General features: G+C 42.4%; 2 protein-coding genes across 5 annotated transcripts in view; one reads left to right on the top strand and one right to left on the bottom strand.

Annotated features, from left to right (window-relative positions):
* Positions 1-644: 644 nt before the first annotated feature.
* Positions 645-13443, bottom strand: tfap2e (transcription factor AP-2 epsilon). Of its 2 annotated transcripts, none has more exons than XM_034600138.1 (7): positions 13242-13443; positions 10514-10957; positions 8507-8561; positions 5090-5321; positions 3388-3506; positions 2671-2809; positions 645-1757 (listed from the first exon to the last, which is right to left on the bottom strand). In XM_034600138.1, the coding sequence occupies exons 1-7, from the start codon at positions 13278-13280 to the stop codon at positions 1496-1498; spliced, it is 1290 nt and encodes a 429-aa protein (XP_034456029.1). In that variant the 5' UTR covers positions 13281-13443; the 3' UTR covers positions 645-1495. The 2 variants fall into 2 exon arrangements, with proteins under 2 accessions (XP_034456029.1, XP_034456030.1); XM_034600139.1 differs by lacking the exon at positions 13242-13443 and adding an exon at positions 12350-12620.
* The window catches only part of kiaa0319l (KIAA0319-like ortholog), a 31734-nt gene continuing 25827 nt past the window's right edge, over positions 8414-14320 (top strand). Inside the window, exon 1 of one of the 3 annotated variants that reach the window (XM_034600127.1) lies at positions 8414-8448. The gene's annotated coding sequence lies outside the window, so the exon portion shown is untranslated. Of the gene's footprint in view, positions 8449-12138; positions 12151-14320 lie in introns of those variants that run through there. The other 2 variants (XM_034600128.1, XM_034600125.1) reach the window with 2 other exon arrangements.

The raw sequence follows: 14320 nt of genomic DNA, 5'->3' as shown, positions 1-14320 counted from the left end.
TGCCTGGTCAATGGGTCAGTTTAGTATTATTACAAATCAAAGAATTGGACTAATTGGACGTTTTGACACAAGATGTTAAATTATAAAATGACAAAATGAATTTTTGTACAAAATTTTATGTTTCTTTCAAAACTTAAAATTTCAGACTCAGTGATTCTTTAGGGCAAAAATTTAAAATATAAAAAAATGTATGACACTCAAACTGATAGTTGTGTTGAATCAATACTACATTCACTGGTTTATATCTGTTTTATTTTCTCGTAAATAAATAAAAAAAATGTAATTGAGGGACACACAGAATTGGGTTCCCGGACATTTGTCATCGTTTCCTGACATTTTATGAGCTGAGCAATTAATCACTCAATCAATTAGAAAAATCAATCAATACTGAAATTAAGCGTTAGCTGCTGGCCTGGTCGTGACCTTCCTGTTGAAGGGAGAATAGACTTCGCCTCCAGGAGTCAATAAAAAAATATCATTACTGTGACACAGACACAGACGAGTGGAAGCATCACAATAAAAGAAAAATAGATTAGTTTAGTTTTTTTGTTTTGTTTATATTATTCTGATATTTTAGATCAAAACATAAAATCACTCATGTCACTTCTTAATTCTTTTAATAATATATTACATTTATGCCGTAATACAATAATAATAATAACAACAGTAATAACATTAATAATAAACAGACACAGAAAGTACAAAATGATTTGTGTTTTTTAAGTTACCAACACGCCAGTACTTCAAAATAAAATAAAAACAAATCTCCTTTAGCTGCCTTTAACTCCCCCCTTACCTCCCCCCCTGCCCCACCCCGCTGCCAGAGAACCCAGAGAACTCAATTTCCCATGACCACCCACTAAGAACAACTACATATGGAAGCTATGCTCGTCCGATCAGTTGGAGTTAAAATCCTCCCACAGTTCCAGAGGAGCGAAGAGCAGGGTCGTTCTCCGGGATATGGCTCAGGATGCTTCCCAAGATGAGTTCAGTCCAGAGAAATGTTGAAGTGTGTGTGTCTGTGTGTGTCTGTGTGTGTGTGTGTGTGATGAAGGCAGGGGCTCCTAAAACACAGGTGAAGGTGACGTATTCAAGGTGACCTAAGTAAATAAAAAAAAAGGGGTAAAAACCACTGGAACCTTTCTGCCGTATGTTGGAACTCCTCCTGATGTTTCGCAGACGCCATCGTGACACAAACCAGCTACTGAAGAAGAGAGGTCCATGCGTCAGTTTGAGTGAGGTGGCTGTTGACACATATTACAGTACAGATATCATCATCATCGTCGTCTTCGTCGTTCAAGCCCCGCCTCCTTGATGAGAGGGACCGCGGGGGCTTCTGGGAGGTAAAAGTCTCAGTTTTTATCCCGAGGGCAAAGGTTAAGACGCAGAGGGGCCACGAGTCAGTCTTCCCCTCCCTCTTTTCTCTTCCTTTCTGCCTCTCCATCCTTCCGTCCATCTAACCGCACATCGGTTCACCCCCACCCCCCGCCCCTCTCTATTTGCGGTGCTTCATCTCCTTGTCGTGGTGGCTCTTCCCTCCGCCCTCTCCCTTGTCCAGCATTTTGATGGCCTCCATCAGGTAGCTCTGGAAGGCGGACAGCGCGGCGCAGATGGCGGGGGCTCCGAAGCCGTGGGTGAGCAGGCTGAAGTGGGTGAGGCTTCCCTGGACGCCGGGCTCCAGACACGGGTTGGGTCGGCTGCCGCCCAGCGGGGAGCGGTCCTGGGACATGAGGTCCACAAACTCCTTACAGACCTCCCTGAGAAGAAGAGTAAAAAAGCAGCTTGTTAGTTGTTATTTTGGTGATGGTGAGGTTTATTTTGAGGGGCCCCAGGCAAAAGGGACCTGGGGGGCCATGGGGTGTTGTTAGGAGGTTTGTGACCATGGTGTCGTTGCAGTACTCCTGTCCATAGTCAATCATAGAATTTAAGATTTGTGTGTACAAAGATAATCAGCCGTTTTTGGGGCCCCCCTCTTTGCTCGGGGCCCAAGATTCAAAATTTGAAATGCACTTGAAGGAAACCGTTTAAACTGCCAAACACGCAACAAGGTACAGGAGTATATATGTCAACTATTTCCATTCAGCAATTTTTGGAAATCTCATAGGTGCGACTCTCAAAAAAGGAGAAATAGAAAGAAATGTTTACATTATGAATTTAAATTGAAATGAAACGAAATTGGTAGTTTATTAAAAGACTATAATGTAGTTTTTTTGCTCATTGAGCAGCAAAAATCTGCACATTTTTCCTCCTTTTTTAAGAGAATAACAAACTTTGTCTTGTTCGTCAGAGAACTGAAGCCTTCAAATGCATTTCTCCTCAAATACTGAGCTGCTGCAAGAAAAGCCTCATAAAAATTAATAAAACTCGGCCGAAACAGTTGATTCAAGTCCTTTTTGAAACATAAATGCAAAGATTTAATTCATTCAACTTCTCAAATCTGTGAAATGAGGGATTCTCCCATGTGCTGAATGTATAATCCTGTGGTTTTGAGCAGCTGGTCCGACCACAACTGGAATTTGATGATGTCACCTTCGGCTACATGGTTGAAATTCTTTCCTTTTTTTTATTGAGGATTGACAAAACAATCAATTGATTATTTGAGAGAATAATCAATGGACTAAAGAGAAGAGCTGCAGCTGTGGGTGTGCAGGGGGGGGGTGACACACTCACTTGGTGGCGAGGAGCATGCTGCGCCGTGTTGGGAGCTGCTCGGGCTCACTCTGCCTGCACAGATACTCAGCTGTGGCTCTGGCTGGAAACTCTGTCTCACACACGTAGCCGAAGTCCCGCGCCAGATGGACGGCCTCACCTGGAGAACGAGGAGGAGGAGGAGGAGGTGGAGGAGGAGGAGGAGGAGGAGGAAGAGGAAGAGAGTGAGACTGTGACTAAAGCAGGAACACCAACCAGTACAATAAAGGCACTGTGTTAGTCAGACAGAAAAAATGCAGCTACTGCTTCAGTGGTTTTAAGAGTCAAGGGGCCAATTGGTCTGTTTGGCTTTTAAATCCAATAATTACAAAATGCTTTTTAAATGATACACAATCGGCTGGTGCGGCTTCCCGGGTCGGGTCAGGAGACGAGCTCGGCAGCCATTTCTCTCACTTTCACTACTCAAACAGTTCACCGCTCTTTGGCTTTTGTGAGGCAGCCTCGGCTTTTTTCAAACGACACCCTGCACTTGTGTTTGCACACGCACGCACCCACGCAGCCATCACCGCTCTGACTGTTTATTCATGTTTGCTCATGCGAGGATATTTCTATGTGAATATGTGTCTCTATCTGTCAGGATATATGCAGGTCACTGTGTGTGTGTGTGTGTGTGTGTGTGTGTGTGTGTGTGTGTGTGTGTGTGTGTGTGTGTGTGTGTGTGTGTGTGTGTATCCCTACCCTCCACTAGAGATGTTAGGAGAGTGACGTTGGCTGCCTTGCGTCGCCCGGCGGGCAGGTTGAGGCCAATCTTCTCCAGACGCTCTCTCAGACAGCGGCCACCATTCTTTGACTTTGCCCTGAGGGGGGGCAGGGAGACAGAGAGAGCAGTTTTTAGGAGATGGTCCGTGTGTGTGTGTGTGTGTTCGTGCGTGTGTGTGTGTGTGTGTGTGTGTGTGTGTGTGTGTGTGTGTGTGTGTGTGTGTGTGTGTGTGTGTGTGTGTGTGTGTGTGTTTTCTACTCTGTGTCTGTTTCGCTTTATGGGTTTTTTGGTGTGCGTGTGTGTGTGTGTGCCTGTATTTCTCTGGATTATGTGTATGGTGAGGAATGTGTGTGATTGTGTGTGTGTGTGTGTGAGAAGATAAATCCTCCCTATGTTCCCTGTCAGAACTGATAGTATCTTGTATTTTTTTATTTTCATCTCCTTTAGTTGGTCTCATTCATGTGTTTATTCTTCCTTCACATTTAGTAAATTTAGCAAATATTAAATTTTAATAAAAAAGTATGAAGACTGTATAGTTCCTGCGTAGAAAATTTTATCAAGTAGAAAAACAGCAGCATTATCAGCTGAGGGGTTTTATACTAATACATTAATGTAATGTAAGAATATTTTATCCTAATAGATTATTTCACTGTGGTAGCTGGAGCTAATTTAACCTATTTATATACAGATGAGTGGTTTATCAACCACAATAACAAATATTAACAAACAATCATGTATTTTATATGATAAATCTTTATTTTCAAAGTAAGCAGAAACTATTCATAGCTGTCAAGAGCAATTTAATATAAAGTTATATAAAACAGAAATACTCCTCAGTGATGGGCTGTTGTGGAGGAGTGGCCTTGTTTATAAGATTTACTTCCCTAAATATGTTTTACTTACGTTCCCTTAAAGTGATTCAGCCTGAAACCAGAATCATAAAGTTGTGTTCTTGCCCTGAAGCTGTGTTTAATTACACCACACAACTTCTCCTGTGATTTAGTCCCATGATGCACATTAGGTCCTCAGCCCTCATGGCCCTACAGTTCAGGGGCTCTTATTCTGAAAAGATTTATTAAATCCAATGACAGGGTGTGTTGTATTTATAGACTTCAGTTTATAATTTTTATATCATTACATTAAGGAAATTATTTTTCAACTAAACTAGTGTTGTACTGTCGCCCAGAGCTAAGACTACATTTCCCATAAACCCGTAGTTCTTGTCCATCATTTTTCACTTTTCTGAAGAGGATAAATGTTTAATATAAAGAATAAAAACTCCTGAACATTTATTTTTTTTAGTTCTCATTTCATGGACTTCACTTCAAATCCTGTTATTTATTGTAAGTGTGATCACGTGGTTAAAATGTTAAATTAGAGCCGTTGTAACTTAAATCTTAAAGACTTTGCTGAGTTGCTGTAAAACTGAGTTAAGTAAGTTATTTATGGAACTGGTTCTTTCAGTATCACATGTTACTGCGATAGTTCAAACAATGTCAGACCCTTCCCTTGTTTTATTCACTACTTTATAGAAGCCTCGATTAGTCACTTTCAAGTATTTCATGAGAGATATCAGAGAGTTAAAGTCAGAAAAGTGTGGGGATCATGTTTGTGTTTGAGTGTAGATTCTTGATGCTCCATCTCTAAACCTGCACCCCACCCTCTGGTTCCCCGGCTCACCTGCGGAGGACTCCACCCAGCAGAGAGGCGTTGAGGCACTCGGGCGGGGAGAGGCGCCGCTGCACCTCCCCGACCGTCACCTTGTATTTGGAGGTGGAGCTGAGCAGCGACAGGCGACCGGGCACCGAGCAGAAGACCTCGGCCGGGTTGGACACCAACCCGATACCGAAGCCGTCCTTCCCCATGGAGAGGGCTGAGAGGGACGAGCCGTTCAGCTTGGACGGGATGGGAACTGATGATGGAGAGAGGAAGAAAGTTTCAGCTTATTTACACACTTTGACATGAATAACATGAAAATCCAAGCTATGGAAAGTTACACAGCAACAAAGAGAGGGATGCAGAGAGGAATAAAAAGGAGGTAAATAATAAATAAAGCTCATCAATTCTAAACATATGTCTGGTGCAATGACAATAGTGTTGTGTGAATGACTGTGTGACAGCGTTCCTCCTCCTCCTCCTCCTCCTCCTGATTAATCTATTCAGCGTCATGTCCTCCCCCGTGTCGACAGCTCTAATTCTGGAGAGCTGCTTGTTGATTCTGTTGCCTAAACTGCAGCTTGTTACATTTCAGCTGCGCATTCTCAAATAGCCTCATTTCACACCTGCAGGAGCTCAATTTGCACTCACTTGTCTGCACTGGGTGAAACTTTTAAGAGCAGTGCGTTTCTCTGCTTCTGCAAAAAGGGGGAATAACTGTTTTGTGAAGCCTTTTTTTTATTTTAACAACTTCAGGAGTTTAAGTCTTGGAGTAAAAATGGTCTGAAGCATCTCAGGGATTTTTTTTGTTGTTGAATGCCAACTTGCAGCAAGGTTAGACCATATCAAATATATAATAGTAATAAATACATGAGCTGGCACAGAGACTAGTGTCTGTTTATCTTTTCCTTTTCCATCCTGGTCATATCATCTTTTAAAGTGGTCGTTTGTGTTGATGAAATTAGATTTGGATTCATCAAATACCACAAATCTACTTAATCAATGAATTCCATGTTTTTGTGTCTCATACACAAATCAAAGATTTTCCATTAATTCCTGTGTTATGGACGATAAAGTTTTGAATCTTGAAGGAATCAACCGCTTTGTTTATTTGATCAGGATCTTATTCCCTCAGTGGCTCAAAGATGAAGCTCGTATGAAGTTCATATGAGTTAATAAAAAACATTTAGCTATTTATACAAGATAAATAACAAAATACTGTCTCTTTTTAGTTTTTCAGTGTCTGTGTTGTCCAGACATTTTTTGTTTTAATGGTTATTTTCATTATTAAATTTCTGACTTTACTCCTATGCAATTAATTGGAATAATGTTCGTTGACCTTAAAACATTTATGAATTATATTTTTAAAATCTAATCTTTCTTTCTTTCACAGTTTGCACCAGCTGAAGAAACAGTACAATAAAAAAAGAATTAGATTTTTCAATATTGTGATGACTAGATGACTAGAGATCACATGAGAAAATATGTAAGACAAAGAAAAAAACTTAAAGAATTTTATGTTTAGGGCGACATCAGAAACAAAAAGCTAAATCTAAAGTAAAAGACATTGTTCCTGGTCCGTGTCTTATAGAACATTGATTTTCTTATTTGGATGAACCAGCTCTCATCAGGTTCAGGGAATTAATTTAGCCAGTAATGGCGTTTTCAATTATATTGTGTGTAATAATATTTTGTAGTATTAACCCTAACCCTATAGCATCTCCTCACTCTCCTTCCAGTCCTGACCAGTCTGTCATCCTCCCTCTCCTGTCTCTAAAAAGACATTTTATCTGTGTCCCTGTGCTCTGAGACGCCGGCTCTCCCCCTCACACGCTGTGGGTGGCGGGCGGCCTCTTTGCGACGCCCTGCCGCGCAGCACAGATTCCCCCCCCACCCCCCAAAACTAAAAAAATCTCCTAAAATCCCCTCGTTCCCCAGCAGCCGATGATGGAGGCCACAGAGCAGCAGAGCTTCCTCCAAAGCTCGCTCTCTCTCAATCTCTCTTTTCTCCCTCTCCCCTTTGTCAGCTGTCTGCCCCTCCTTCTCTCTCACTCTCTTTTCTTCTCTTTCTCTTATCATCTCTCTCTTGTGCCTCCCACTCTTCACCCCCCACCCCACCCCACTCCACACTTTCCCTTTTTCTATATTCTGTCTCGTTCTCTTTCTCCTTATTGGATTTTCTTATTCACGAGGGCTTTAGGTTTGCTCTGCTATCTCGCTTGCTGTATGTGAGTGCTTGCCGGGGTAATTGATCAATTCTGAGCGTTTGGCAAACAAGTGGAATCCCTGTCACTTCATCAAATGACTGCTGGTTTGCGGATTCGTGCTCGAAACGCACAGCGCTGCTCCTCGGGGGACTTGACTCGGAGAATCACATCCTTGTTTTGGTGAAAACTTTGTGACACGAAGGGGTTTCGAGCCGCCGAAGTGTTTGGATGGAGGGAAATGTTTTTGAATCAGGAGGCGAAAATGTGAATGGATGTTGTTCACGTGGAGTTTGAATTGATAAATCAGAGAATAAATAGTAATAGTTGTTTAGAAGCTCTTCATTTAAAAGGGGAATTTAAAAGCAGGAGAGATAGAAAGTATTCTGTGGCACAGCAGGTGTCGTCTTTAGCTGGATTCAGAGCAAATCTTCACTTATTCCCTGCACCGCTCCACTCCCCAGCAGGAAGGCCTATCAGGGGTTTTCTTTTTTTGGGGGCTGAGTGAGATTTGCACAGTATCAAACTGCACCAGCTCCAAATGCAACTTGAATTTTCTAATCGTGCCCCTGTGTCTTCTGCCACTCACACTCGGTAATATGAGAGTGATCACACTCCGCAAATTTCCCCACAACTCCTCTTTTATCATGTTCCCCTCCCTTTTATGCTTTGCCCCACTTCCCTCTCCTCTCCACTCTAATCCCTCTCTCTTCCACACTCTCTCACACACACACACACACACACTCGCACACACACACACACACACATACACACTCATGCACACACACTCATGCACACTCGCTCTCTCATATGACCATGAACAGTTCATTAAGAATGTGTGCCTTTGGGGTGAAGTCTGCAGCTGAGTGTTAGAGGACTTCTTGACTTCAAATGAAATAGCAAAACAGAATTATTTATAGTGTGTGTGAGTGTGTGTGAGTGTGTGTGTGTGTGTGTGTGTGTGTGTGTGTGTGTGTGTGTGTGTGTGTGTGTGTGTGTGTGTGTGTGTGTGTGTGTGTGTGTGTAACAGTGAGAGAGACTGGTGTTGGAGAGCCCCTAAACACAAAACCCCCTTCAGCACATATAGCACAATTATATAGGTGCACACTTAGACACAAACGCACACATACACACTCCATCTTTCTGTTCTCTCTTTCTATCTCTCTCTCTCTCTCTCTCACACACACACACACACACACATACATACACAGACACACACAGCTCTCCCACCTCTTACCTTTTTTAATGACAGAGTGGTCGAGGATGCCCAGGGCTGATCCTTCCTCCATTCCCTGTGTGTCAGACAGACAGACAGTCACTATCATTTATCAACTGGACTCTTGCAGCAAACACACACACACACTGTCCCTCTCTCTCTCTCACACACACACACACAGACACACACACACACACAAAGCTCTTCTTCCTCTCAGGCCAATGCAATGATGGAAGGTCCAACATTTAGTTTTTTCTTTCTTTCTCGCCTCACAGCGAACACGAACACTCTCCATATCCACGTAAATAATACGATCTGCTACTGAAGTCGAATAATAAAAGTGGTAAATGATGGAAGTTTTGAGATATTATTTAACATTGTATACAGTTTAATCACATTTCTTACACGGCTCGACAGAAAGAATTCTGTTAACGAAAGCATCAGCAGGTTTAAATTCTTAAAAATACATAAATGGATAGTTCTGTGTTATTTGGAGTTTTCATGTAGTAAAAATGTTTGTTAATAAATCATATTTTAACAAGAAATTGCCTTTTTTAAAGCTCTCATTGCTTTAAATGTACTTAAAGCACCAAACAGTAACTACAATTCAAGAGACACTGTCATGATTAACACTTTAAAATATCTAGAAAAAAGGGCTCGTTTACGTTTTTTCTATTATAGAACATGTACAAAGAAAATGGCCTTAAATGTAAATCTCAACAATGACAAAGAGCCAGTGGAGCTGAGTGAGTCAAAGACTGAATTAAACCCATCGCAGTTTATTTGATCTTTTCATTCAGGGGGAATAAAAGCTTCTTGCAGGGCGATGCTCGGATGTCTCCTTTGTGCTGAATTTATAAGAGGGTTCAAACGCGTAGGATATAATCCATTAATCAAATAAAAGGTCCTTGTCGAGTGGGAGCGTTTAACAGTAACATGCCCGGGTTGACTCTTTGCCTGGCGCCGCTCTCACACGTTTCTTTTCCCATTAATGACCGTGCACATCAATTGGTCTCGGTGTGTTTTCTCTTTCTGTTCCTGCGAGGAGGCAACAAACAGCGTCTGCAGCTGCACCTGCTGCAGGGGAGCTGCTGCTGCTGCTGCTGCTGCTGACTGTTCAATAAGCCACGCGAACTATTCTTCTTCTCCCCCCCACCACCACCCCCGAAAAACAAAAAGAGAGAAAAGGCTGCAGAATCACTTTGTGTCTGCGAGTGTAACACTGACGGGGGGGAATGCAAAGTGGCATGTGACCAAATCACCACTTTTGTAAAAAATTGCAGTTTTTATATTTTGGAAAATGCAGGATTTTGTTTTTATTTGGCTGCAGCTCATCTATATTTTCAAGGCATTAAGTTAAAAAAATGTTTAAAACTAATTATTGGTCCAAATAAAAACAAAACACAAACTGTCACATCATGGTAGAAATACAAATTTCCACGATATTCGAAATTAAACTTGATATTTAACCTTCATTATATGAACAGGTTAACGAGATAAACTGGTCATTTTTTTTGAGAAATATGGGAACTAATATTCTAATTATATTTAACTTCATTTTAAAAATTCTGGACTGAAAGAAAAACGTTTCTCATTCCTGTTTTGGTGTCTGACACCAAAAGGGGAATTTATATAAAATAGACTTAAGGCCTGCAGGTGATGTTTAAACATTTTAATATCACAATTGGTGAAAATTATAAATAAAATATAGCACGTTTCTTTTAAAAAAAAAGCCCCAGCAAATTACATGTTATTAAAGAGTGATATTTGTGTATTAACTCCTGAATGAAGATAATTAAAGAGAATTTGCCTTGAGGCCTTGTTGCCACGTATGATTTAAACAGGTGTATTTTAACGATTTTACAATAATAACCAATAATAATAAAGGATCCAATAGATAATAATCGAACAAGTATATATTTTTTCCCATTAATACTTTGTGGATCATGTGCCGAGTGACTTTTACGCACGGTCTCTGCAGCGCGTAAAACCTCCAAGCAACAACAGAAAATAGAAAAGTCAAGTCACCTGAAGATCCTCCAGGCCGTGATGTCCCAGGTGCATCCCGAGGGGACCGTCCCCCAGCGCGGCAGCCCCTTCCCCGAGACCGTGGAGCAGTCGGGGCACGGCTGCGTACTCCCGCCGGTGGTCGAGGCTGAGCGCCCGGTGAGACTGTGACAGGAGCCCCCCATCCTCGGAGCGCGACCTCTGCGAGTGCCACGCCGCTTGCTGGTGCTGGTGGAGGGAGTTGATGGAGGTGTAAGGGTCTGACAGGTGGGAATACGCCGAGTCCTGGCTCTGGGAGTATGGCAGGGAGGACTGGGGATAGGGGGGAGGGAAGTACGGAGGCTGGAAGTCAGAGGCCGGGGTGTGGCAGAGCGGGGGAGCCGAGGAGTAGGCGGCCTGGTTCAGGGAGGAGAGCTGGGAGAGGCGCCCACTCGGCGAAGAGCCGCTAAGTCCGTCGGCGCGGTCCTGGAAGAGAAGGAGAAAGTTTGATTTTTATATCAGGAGCTTCCAAGATCTTCATGGAACAATTCATTCAACCAAATGTCACACAGAGTCCAAAATGAAGAGAATCTGTCATGTTGCTTGTTCGGGATTAGAAAATAAAGCAAAAATAATGTGATTTAATTTAACAGAAACTAGCAGAAATCTTAATCAAACGCATTTTTCCTCTTTATTAGACCGTTGGAAAATAGCAGCGGTGCTTGAAGTGATGCGCGGTGACAGGAGGCGCCGTTGGCATCGCCGCTGAACAGTGTCAGAAAGGTCACGGCCACCAAGGAGCTGCACAAAGGACAGGTAATGCACAACAATAACACGTCGCTCCAACAAGGGGGTGGGGGGGGTCCATCTGTAAATAATATGCCACCCTGTCAACACACACAGACACACGCGCTGACCCCCCCACCCACCCACCACCACTGAGAGTGAAAGGGGAAAAACGGCTCATTCGTGTTGGCAAGGCGCAGGAAAACAAATTGTTATTTTGACTTCACAAGTTTGAACCCTCGTGTAACAGCCGTGGAAGAGTGGATGTGTGTGTGTGTGTGTGTGTGTGTGTGTGTGTGTGTGTGTGTGTGTGTGTGTGTGTGTGTGTGTGGAAACTCCAGCCTACATTTGTGCTCACACACATCCTGCTCAAATTGGATTTTTTTTTTTTCTTTCTGAAAGCTGGGTCACCCAAAATCAATGGTGTCGTGGTGGAACAATGTCCATTATGTGTTGCGAGGAAAAGCGGGCCGCTGCCAGGTTCAAACGCGCACAGACACTTGGCACAGACACACGCGTAATTGTCATCCAACGTCCAAACTGTGCAGGGTTGTGTCGCTAATTTAATCCCAAGCAAGTTTGAAGTTATAATCCAATGCGTAAAGCACAGCGCGTCCTCTGGGATCCTGCGTGTCAGGAGTTTGTGCAGCGAGTGGACACTTCACTGTCAGTGGGTCTCACTCGCTGTGACACGGTGCAGACAAAGACCGTCTCCGCGGCAGTAAACTCACTGTCAGACCGGCTGACACTTCGGATTCTGCCGGAGACAAACCAGACGCACCAGAGATACATTTAACTTTACGCGTAAAACACATAATAATGATGATAATAATAATAATAATAATTATCACCAAGGATTATTATTCTCCACAGGCTGACAGTTGGTGCCACAGGTCCACAAATGCACCACATTCATCAAATCCTTAATTACGCAATTTAATTACGAGGAGCCGTTTTTCCCACTCGTGAAATTATGCATTTGTCTGAGTTATTCTAGTAATTCCTCCAGATGAACTTCTTCCCCAAAACTGACATACATGAGGGATATGAACACAAATCAGCACAACACATAAATCCTCTCATCAAACTCACCATAGCCGAATAGGTGTGGATTAACATCTGGACAACTCTGGATGTCCCCAAATGTGAAATGTATTCAACAGGAACGCGCAGGTTTTCCAGCGACTGAACGATGTGACCAAATTCTCCCCGAGATGTAAATCCAGGCTGTTTTAACGGTCCATTAAACTCAAGCGTTGTTATTTACTTTCCCTTTTCCTCGCTCTTTTACGCACAGATGACAAGATGCTGCTGCTGCTGCTGCTGCTGCTGCCAGACACACACACTCACACACACGCGCGCACAGCACAGTCCTCCAGCCTCTCCATGAGCGCACTACTTATAGGTTTTGCGCGCAGCCGGCAGAATGAGGGGAGGGGTCGAGAGGGCCCAGTTCTCTTAAAGAGATATAATCATCCATTTACCGGTTGTTAATTCATACAAACACCGCACTTTTATGTTTTTGTACTATTTTTAAAATACTGGCACTGGATTATACAGAACTCAGGGTTTTACGCACCAAGTTACACGGATTTTTCTGTGTTTTTATGCGTTTACTTCACAAATATCGTATCAAAATCCTATTATTTAATTTAATTTTAAACATATCAAATAATATTCTCTAATGTCTGAGGTATAGACTAACTAGTTAAGCCCATTTTGTCTTTTTTACGCACAAACATTCACGTTGTTTTGCCAAAGATCTTGTGTTTCTTAGTTTTAAACAAATGTTTCACCTGCTGAGATCCACACTGAATCACTGACAGGTTAAATTACAGACAAGTTTATTATTGTGTGGATTCTAAGTCTGAAAACAAACCATGTGCAGTGTTTTACTTCTATACAACAGACCTACACCTGCTGAAATAAACGTATATATTTATACCCCATTTAAAAACAGAAAACTCAAGATTTCTTCGTTTACCTGTAAAATGTCAGTCTTGGATCGTGATTTCCAGAGCATAGTGGTGGCAGGTGAAGCTGATGGTGCTGGTGGTGCTGCAGGGTGACGGGGGTTAAGGTGACGCAGTGGATGGAGGCTGAAGGTGCAGAGAGGAGTGAGTTAGTTTGAGACGATGCATGAGTTTGTATGGATGAGTCAGAGAGAAAAGAGACGGCTGTTTGGGGAGGGAGGGGAGGGGAGGGGGGGGGGGGGGTAAAACCGAAAGGAGAGGAGGGCGGGAGGTGACAGGAGTTGAGGTGGGGGTTGATTAAAAAAAACTTGGACTAAAGAATCAGGGATGAAGTGATGAAGAAGAAGAAGAAACGTGGAGAGGCCCGAGATAAACACCAGGATCCCAGATGTTAAGAAACTGTCTTCATCTTCCTTTTGAATTCAGATATTTTTTTACTAATTCTTGTCAATTTAAAGTCAAGATTTCCAACCGGAAAAAATCCTCCAAATTTGACAGAGAAACTATAAATTACATTTAGGGATATTTTTGCTTGGAGACGTTTCAAACTCAATTAAGCAATTTACTTTCAGACTTAACTTAATGACCTTGGGGAAAGTTTAATAATTTGACATTTTCTTTGTGGATATTTTGTTGGGTTTTAATAATCAGTTTAAATTTAATAAAGTAACCAAACTAGTTTAAAAAACGATAAAACTGCAGAGATCTGTGCGCAGGGGAAGAGAAGTGTTGATCAGGAACTTCAGCCAGCATCAAGTCTGACTGCGCCATCTTGTGGTTGTTGCGAGACAAGACCTTTCCCTTTCTAGTGGAAGGACCATTTCCACTGGATACTGAAGCTACTGCAGAATATTTAACACCTGAATAATATTTATTCCACCGATGAGCCACTGTAAAATAAAAAATATGTAACATTACAGAAGTCGTATAAATGGATGTTTGACTATAGCTGCAAGAAGAACATTGGCAACAGCGTTTTCAGTTCTCTGACAAAATAATTCTTTATTAAATGCATTTACATCTCAGGGTTCACGTGTAAGAAACAGCTTGTGTGTATTGAAATTCCCGGGAGGAAAAGAAAAACCTTTTG

Source organism: Hippoglossus hippoglossus, chromosome 11 (genome assembly GCF_009819705.1).
Source record: "Hippoglossus hippoglossus isolate fHipHip1 chromosome 11, fHipHip1.pri, whole genome shotgun sequence".
Classification (NCBI taxonomy): Eukaryota; Metazoa; Chordata; class Actinopteri; order Pleuronectiformes; family Pleuronectidae; genus Hippoglossus; species Hippoglossus hippoglossus.
This window is presented reverse-complemented; position numbering and strand designations above follow the sequence as displayed.